At 50.0% G+C, this 8748-nt stretch overlaps 1 protein-coding gene across 1 annotated transcript; it reads left to right on the top strand.

The window, feature by feature from the left end:
• Positions 1-5218: 5218 nt before the first annotated feature.
• On the top strand, positions 5219-7853 carry LOC123050110 (BTB/POZ and MATH domain-containing protein 2-like). Its single transcript, XM_044472950.1, has 3 exons — positions 5219-6333; positions 7229-7448; positions 7660-7853. Exons 1-3 carry the CDS (start codon positions 5260-5262, stop codon positions 7851-7853), a joined length of 1488 nt encoding a protein of 495 aa, XP_044328885.1. The 5' UTR covers positions 5219-5259.
• The last annotated feature ends 895 nt before the right edge of the window (positions 7854-8748 follow it).

The raw sequence follows: 8748 nt of genomic DNA, 5'->3' as shown, positions 1-8748 counted from the left end.
AAAAGATAGTGTAGATTGTGAAAGAGTACCCTTAGATCTTGCATGCTAGGGAATGATTGCTGCAGCCAATCGTTGAGCGATGATGATAGGTGTGGTTCAGTATCAACATTTTGTTGAGCCTCGTTTGATTGAGAGTTCTTTGCTTGAATGTCAGCACCTTGAATTTGGCTTCCTTGGCCACTAGTTCCTTGCCCACTGGCTGCTTCAGCACCAACTTCCTGTCCCATGAGTTGTGCTGCATAGGGGGTGTTGCACAAACTCCGGATCTAGGAAAACAAAACATGAGGGAAGACAAATAAGAAGGCCGCCATAACCTAAATGGAAAAGCAAAGATTGCTACATGCAAATTCAGTGAGCAAAAAACATGGGGGTGTAGCAAAATTACTTGGGTGTGTTTCCCGTAGAAAGGTTGGACAAGAGTGAGCTTGTTCTTGTCAACTTTATCCAACCAATCAAAATCCTTTTGGCAAACAAAGCGTATCCTCGGCACGGAATAATCAATGGCATGCTCATTTGGAAGGCCGGGCGGGATATCAATGTGATCCATGTATATGATCTGCATGGAATGTAAAAAGGACATTAGCCAACAAAAACATAAATGCGAGCTATAGAAAAATGTACAGAAGGTTTCATGCAGCAAAGAAAAAAGATGGAGGTATTTCATAATGTTGCGTTGCATACCGCTAACATGGGAAGGCATGAAGCGATCTGAAACTCTGCTGCTTTTTCTGTATTTGCTTGCATCCTCTTCTTCTCTTGAAAGACTCCAACCTCCTCCATCGCTCGTGCCAACAAGTGCTCATCCCAAGCGAATTCATGCACCAAAGACATATCTTCCAGGGAAGCAAGATACTCGAGATTCACCATATTGCCCGTGCCTGGGCACAAAACTGTTGCCAACGCAAGGAGTGCCCAAGTCCTATTTATCATAACCACGTCCTCCTCACTGCAACTAGTGAGCAACTTGACAACATGGGCGATTGGAGCCCTGTTCCCCTCCTTGTAGATGCTGCGAAGATCATGTTCATCACTCTTCTTTAGAAGCTTCACGGGTCTATCACCGGATGGCACGTTGAAAATCCTTTTCACCATAAGCTTGCTGAAGGTGATAGATTTGTTCTTGTGTTTGAACTCAGAGAGTATGTGATTCGTGTTCATCGCAACAAACTCAATGAGCTCATGGGGCACCTTGAAAGACCGGATGTCCAACAAGTCTCCAAACGGTCCCTCCCTTATGATTCTCTGTTTTTCCGGTGATACTTGCTTCCCAATCTCAGCCAGCCTTTTTGAGTTAAACCTTGACTTAAAGCCACATAGATTGTACTTCTTCTTATTCTTCTTCTTAGCATTCTTACTCCCCTCATTCTCACCAGAGGTGCCTGCAACATCTACAAAAAGGAAAAATGTATAAGCACACATAAAAAATATACATCATCAGTTGGACAGTGCTTAATTTAAGCTACTAACACCACTTCAAAATGCTACTAACACCATTGAAAAAAGCTACTAACGACAACATTTTGAACTTATCACAGGCCACAACATTTTGCATCTAAAAAATGTTACATATATGTGGAACAAACAAATCCTAATGGGATCCTAATCCCATCCCCAATCCCTAGCCACCAAAAGCCTAAATAACCACCACCCCCGCCCCCTCCCACAACCCTGCGGGAACACCACCCCGCCCGCTCCCTCGACCCGCGGGAACACCACCCCATCCCCGTCCGCGCCGGCGCCGGCGGCGGCCCGCGGGAACCTCGCCCCGCACCATAACCCGCCCTAACCCTAAAGCCAATGGGGGAGGGGGAGACAACACAACGATAGGGAGAGGACGAGGGGAGAGTTACCATCCGGGGGCGCCATAGATCGCCGGAGAATCGAGATCCGCCTTGGGCCGCCGCCGCCGCTCCTGATCTCCAGGTGCCAACAAGCCAGCCGCCCGCCGGTCGCCCTGCCTCCTCGCACCAAAATGACCCCCCGTGCGGTTGCAGCAAAAACACGGGAAGGGATAACTCGTGCGTGTTTAAAAAAAATAACGGGTCTGGTAACACGTGGCGCAAATAGCGTCCTTGGATCAAAAGAGATCCAACGCACGGAGCACGACCTGCCCGAGCGTTTCGCCGGCGCCCCGGCCACCAACACTTCCCAATTAAAAACGAGAGAGGGAGAGCGAATGATGGAACAGTTGTTTCATTAATTGAACATTGGGTATTTATACCCTCATTACAAGGCGGTTATAAAGGAGGCGGTTGCCAAACATGGCCACCGACATTAGTATGAATTAACAATTAATTAAGCTAATTGATTAATTCCTAACAATATGCATGTTACTACTCAGTGGCGGAGGACGAAAAAAGTTTAAGTTATGGCGAACCCTAAAGCCTAATATATAATTTGATGAAATGTCAAATAGCATGTACTCTGATAATTATACATGATTTTAAACAAATTCAAATACAATGGAAATGCAAGCATATTTAAGTAGACCTGAAAACAAATGGATAATGAAGCTTTAATGCCATCAAGATTGTGAAGCTATTCTCTGAAAATTTACATCCTAAATTCACAACATGAAAATGTAGAAATTTAAATATTTTTTTAGGCTGAAAAGATAGAAATTTATAGCTCCGTGTGATGGCGTGGTGTACTGTTTTTTTAGAAGAGATAGCATGTGCTGGTTTTTTTTCTTAGCACAAGCATGTACTAGTGCGGGCGCCTTGATCGACTGGGACGGGCTTGATTGCTTTCTCAGCTCCCGCTTAGCGAAGGATGCCCAGCAGCAGCAGCAAGTCACGGGCCGAAATAATGTGGATCGAAGCTGCACGAGCGACTAGGCCCTCTCCTTTTTCTTCCGTTTATTTTTTCTAGTGAACGTGACTCCACGCACGTATAACCGGCCAGAGACAGCGTATGACTACATGTACTAATCTTTCTGCACAAAATCAAGGTAGGGGCGGGCGCCCTGCCTCGCCCTACCAGGAGCTTAGGCTGTGTTACTACTCTAAATTATTTCCCACTGTGACTAGTCTAACCACGCCGCGGTCGCTCGGCCGTTCTCGATTTTCACGGAAGAGATATGGATTGCAACCAATCGATCTATCTTCCCTGCTTATCTTTTCTTTTTTTGGCGCACACTTCTGCAAAAACAAAACGCCAGATACATAGCAAATATCTTCTCACGTGTAGTGCGGGTATTCGGAAATGTATAAATACGCGCCGGCCAGGGCATCGGTATATGGGTACTCAAAGAGATACGTATATTGCACGTCTTCCCGCGTGTGCAGCATAGACGTGGGTTTGTCCTTCCAACATGTAAACCTGCATGCGTGTAAGACTATACCACCGAGTAGCTAGTCCTGGTATACATTAGATAGTACGTGCACGAACTCGCATGCATGCATGCACGTAAAGCTAATCCAAGGTTGGGTTAGTGGATACATATGCATTTACGTATACATATATTCCCATCCTCAGGTTATTTCTGTACTTTAAAAGAAGTAACCATAAAGCCCGCTGCCGCCTCGTCACTTACGAAGGTTAGTCACATAGGAGAAGAAAAAAGTATTTCACTTCTCTTCGTTTTGTGCAAAATCACATCGAACACCACCGCTGCCGCCTCGTCTTCCGCCCCGCCGCCCCGTCCCGTCGCCTGCCGCCTCGTCTTCCGCCCCACCGCCTTGTCCCGCCGCCTGCAGCCCCACTGCCCATCCCATCTCGAGGCGCCATTAATGGTGATTAAAGCCGGCCGCCTACCTCCCGTCGCCCGGACGCTATATAAAGCCACCGGCCTCCTCCGACGGCCTCACACCCGACCCCCCTCACACCCGACCCCCGGCGACCGCACACCCCCGGTGATGGCGTTCTACCGCGGCAGCAGCAGCGCCGGCGGCGACGATGACGACATCCCCGGTGTTTGGCCGTCCAGCCTCGGCGGGCCGGAGACGGTGGAGCTCCACCACTACTGTCTCCCCGTGCCGCCGGGTTTTCGTCTTCCACACAACTGGAAGATCGAAAAGGCCGGCTTCGCGACGCAAGGCCCCAGCGCGACGGAGGACGAGCTCCGGAGCCACTCCGGTGGCTGGCACAACATCTGGGGTGGTCACAACTTCTGGCGTGGGAAGGACTACTGGGAGGTCATCGCCGTCTTCGCGCCCCGGCACCGGCGCAGCACCGCCGTGGAGGTGCCCGCGGCCACCACCCCCCTCCCCCGGCACGGGCACCCGCAGCCGCCGTTCCCTCCCTCGTCGGCGGAGGCTGAGTTGCCGACGGAGCAGGTCATCCTCTGCGAGGACGGCAATCCGGATGACACTCCGGGGTACCACATGGCCCTACGGGCGTTGGAGGCGGCGGCGGCAGCAGCGGCTGTGAGGAAGGCCGCCGAGGTAGCGGCCGTAATTGAAGCGGCCGCGGCGATTGCTGCAGAGCAGGCAGCAAAATCTCCAACGAGTAGTATAGGCTAGTTTTAGCTTATCTACGTAGTGGGTAAATCTTGTGATGCATGCTACTACATGGATTTGAGGTCTAATATGAGGTACTTGGTTGCAACAAAAAAAGGAGAGAAGTGACCGGTTATTGTCCAGATTTGGTATATCCGGCTGCAGATGCTCTAGTACCTATACATCTGTACCTAGCTAACAAAAGTCGTTGGGCTGAAGCGAACCAATATGTGATTGGATGGTTACGAGGGCATTGGTACTCGCATTATTTTTGGATTTATTTCAAACTTCCGGCGATGTTCGTTCAGTGGGGGAAGATGTTCCCGTCCACCACGAGGCGCATGTAGTGACTTCGTAAAATCTTAAGATGCTATGACGTCGCCTTAGTCTCTCAAAGGTACTCATGGGGTAGGGTGTGCGTGTGTGCGTTTATAGGGATGAGTGTATGCTCGTATATGTGAGCGACTTTAAGTGTACCGTGTTAAAAAAATTCTTTAGGCTGAACCCAACAATGACACGGTGGCTCGGATCCTAACCATGAGCCAGGATCAGTTTGTAGAAAAGAAAACAGTTTTGTTTAGTAGGGATCCAATAAGAGTCCAAAACTGTTACGGAAAGCCTCTTCTAGCAGTCGATGTCACCCTACAAGTCAGCATACTTCTTCTGTTTTCTTGGGTGGGGAAGTCCCGGCATATACTCCGTCTCTAATAGGGACTCACGTTACGGCCATGGATATAAACGTGTCCCTTCCAGGTCGATTTGTGAAAGACCAAGGCGCGCCCCCGTTGCTGTTTAGGCATCTTCGTTGCGTCGTCCGATCATGGGAAACCGATTTTGCTGCTCTTCGGTCAGGCGGCAGTACCCACCAAAGAAGGAGGGTAGCCCCCCTCCCCCGGCCGAGACATGGTCGAGATGCTCGACGGAGAGCGTCACGGCGACGCACAACTTCGAGGTGACCGGTTTCTCGTCGCTGGAGGGCATAGGTGCCGGTAAGTTCCTCAGGTCGGGAAAGTTCACCGTCGGCGGCTGCGAGTGGGATCTCCACTTATACCCCGACGGATGGAAGGAGGAGCACAAATCTGTCTACGCGTCGGTCTTCCTGTCTCTCTGTGAAGGAGAAACCGGGACGTCAGGGGTGACGACCAAGTACACCTTGACATTGCTGGACCAACATGGTAGAGTATCCAACCTTACTACCCAGGGATCCCAAGGTAGCCTACAACATACTTTCCATAGTACCACCGGCTATTGGGGCTTTGAAAAGTTTGTCGAGAAACCAAAGCTGCGACAGCTGCTTGCCCTCACCGGGGACTCCTTCACAGTCAGATGTGTCTTGACTGTCATCAAAAAGGGTCAGGCAGAAGATGTGCACACGGCCGTCGCACCGCTCCCGCAGTCCAACCTGCACAAACACTTCCTAGATATGTTGAAGGGTGGGGAAGGCGCGGACGTGACCTTCACCGTCGCAGGCCAGTCGTTCCTCGCGCATAGATGTGTGCTCGCCGCAAGGTCCCCGTTGTTTAAGGCTGAGCTCTTTGGTAAGATGAATGAGACTCTGGCGCAGAGCATCAAGATCGATGGCATGGAACCCTCCATCTTCGAGGCACTCCTTCACTTCATCTACACGGATTCTCTGTCGGATGACCGGCATGCGGATGATAGACACACGGAGATGCAGCACCTGCTGGTTGCCGCGGATCGATACGGAGTCGATAGGTTAATGGCGATATGCGAAGGGAAATTGTGTCGAAGCATCGGCGTGCAAACCGTCGCAACGACCCTTGCTCTAGCGGAGCAACACCACTGCATGCACCTGAAAAGGGCATGTCTTGAATTTTTGTCTTCCCGGGATGTCCGCCAAGCTGTCAAAGAAACATATGGATTCAAGCATCTCGTAACAAGCTGCCCATCGGTTATTCTCGAGATTTTCGACAAGCCTCCCCCACAATCCTGAATATTGGTATATAGCATAATGACACCGTAATGAGCTAATGACACAGTAAACTCTACATAATCTAGATTATCCAATTTTTGTTCCTTCTCATGTCTTTATTTTGGTATCTGTAACTTTTCTTGTGGCTATTACGTGACTTAAAATGTTTGTTCTTGGCGTATTGGTACCATTAATTCCATGTATTCGTCGTGGTAATTTCTATTCTTTTTCTTTGCACCTTGGATCTTTATAGAAGCAGACACTTTATCAGACTATCACACTGGTTGTACTTCGTATCAGTTTGGTATATACATGAAAATATGCTGGTCATCGAAGAAAAACAAAATGTTAGAAGTCAGACGTCCGTACTAGGCGTTTTTGGAGCGAAACTGGTGCCCCTCGTTGGATCTGACACACTAATCTTGCCGCTAAGGCGATTGTCATGTCTGCAGCAGATATGGTTCGCTCCAAACGGGGACCAGAGGGAATGCCAACGTCGTTATTCCCATTTTCCTTCTCTCCGCTCACTCAAAATCACTCTTCTTCAAACCCTAGATATAGCATTGAGAAGCACGGAGGCGCTCCCCTCTGTCCACCCATGCCGTGCGCTCTCCTCCTAACCCGAGCAACCTAGCACGTGAATATTGGCTAATGGAGGGGGCACCAAGGGTGTTGTCGTCCCATGCGGCTGAAGCGTCAAGCTGGCGGAGCAACTCGCCGCATCCTATACAACCTCTGTGACCTCCAGGGCACGCGGCCCACCGCATCAGGCAAGCGGCGCATGCTCCTCAACGTCATTCGTGGGAACCAACGATGATAGCGCTCCTCTAGCTCCCTCCTCCTCCATGCGTTGCAGGGCGTCCACGACTGTGATGCCTGTGGAGGGACCGGGGACGGCATCGCTCCGTTAGAGGGAGGAGTGGAGGGTGTCACTGATGGAATTGTTGGAGTAGGTGGAGCGGCAGTGGACGATGACGGCGGCCAACGCCAAGGTGTGGATGCGCAGAGCGGGAAGGGTGAGGGAGGGATGGTGGGGGCGTGGGCAGCTGGTGTTGCGTGCGCATGGCGGGAATCAGGTTTTTGGATCATCCGATCTAAATTGAATGGATGCTCTTCTTTCTCCTGCCTCTGACCACATGCGTCTTCTCCTTCCTCCGATCTACCCGATCTAACACCGACGAGGCCGCCTACTGTCATGTCGACTTGCCCTCCCTTGGCCACCAACCACCACCATGCAGCGGTCGCGCTGGCCATCCTTCTAAACCACCACCTCATGTTGTTCTTTAGGGCACCCCTACACCCAAGTCCGTCAACCTCCGACTACCCTGCATCGGCAACGCCATTGCCGTATCGTCCCCGGCTCCAGATCTCTCCCGTTCATGGCCTCACTGGCGCTCACCGCAGCGCCACAACCTTTGCCTCTGGGTTGCGTCTCCTCTTATAATCAGCTGAACCCAAATAAATTTTCAGCCCAGAAGTGAACTATTTCGGGTCAGGCTCTTTTTGGTTGCGTCTATTCAATTGTGTGGTGGTTATGTCAGTTGCTTTTGATCTTAGTCTAGTTGTCTTGGCCCTTGGAACTCTTGTGTGCGACTCAGATGATATTCCTTGATTGTCGTGTATATGTGTTTTTTTAGTCTCTATTCCCAAGAGAAATCACTAGTTGAGGAGTATTCGCTGCAAAAATCACTCCCACCTCCCAGGTTACGACAAGTGGCGGGCTACATGCATACCACTTGTCGCAACCTTCGAGTTTTCCCTTTTTTTGTAAATTCGTTTATTCAAAAAGTTTTATCTCTTAAACCGTGCGTCCAAATCTCAAACCCTTTTTACCGTTGGATTCCTAGCGTCGAGATTTTCAAAACTAGATCCCATGTTGATAGGTTTTGACGAACTTTTTTTTACAAAAAAAAAAACGGACGAAAAAACCGAACTGGGAGCACGGGTTTTTTCCTTTCCGACAGAGGCACGTCCATGACTCTTGCGAAATCATAACCATGCCTCTCGCGGAAGGAAAAAAGAAGATAAAACACATTTTTTTCGGTTTCCGAGGAGGCACGGCCGTGCCTCCCGCGAAAGCGCTACCATGCCTCTCACGGAAGCAAAACCGTGCCTCTCGCGAAAGAAAAACAAAATATAAAACGCGTTTTTTTTCATTTCCGAGAGGCAAGGCCGTGCCTCTCGTGAAAGCAAAACCGTGCCGCGGAAGCAAAACCGTGCCTCCCTCAAAAGAAAAGAAAACAGAAAACGCGTTTTCCTTTCCGTTTCCGAGAGGCACGGCCGTGCCTCTCGCGAAAGCACAACCGTGTCTCTCTCAAAAGCAAAATCATGCCTTTTGCTGAAGAAAAAAAGACAGAAAACGCGTTTTTTCATTCC

This window comes from Triticum aestivum, chromosome 2D, assembly GCF_018294505.1.
Source record: "Triticum aestivum cultivar Chinese Spring chromosome 2D, IWGSC CS RefSeq v2.1, whole genome shotgun sequence".
Classification (NCBI taxonomy): Eukaryota; Viridiplantae; Streptophyta; class Magnoliopsida; order Poales; family Poaceae; genus Triticum; species Triticum aestivum.
The sequence above is the reverse complement of the archived record's forward strand: the minus strand, read 5'-3'. Positions and strand labels throughout refer to the sequence as shown.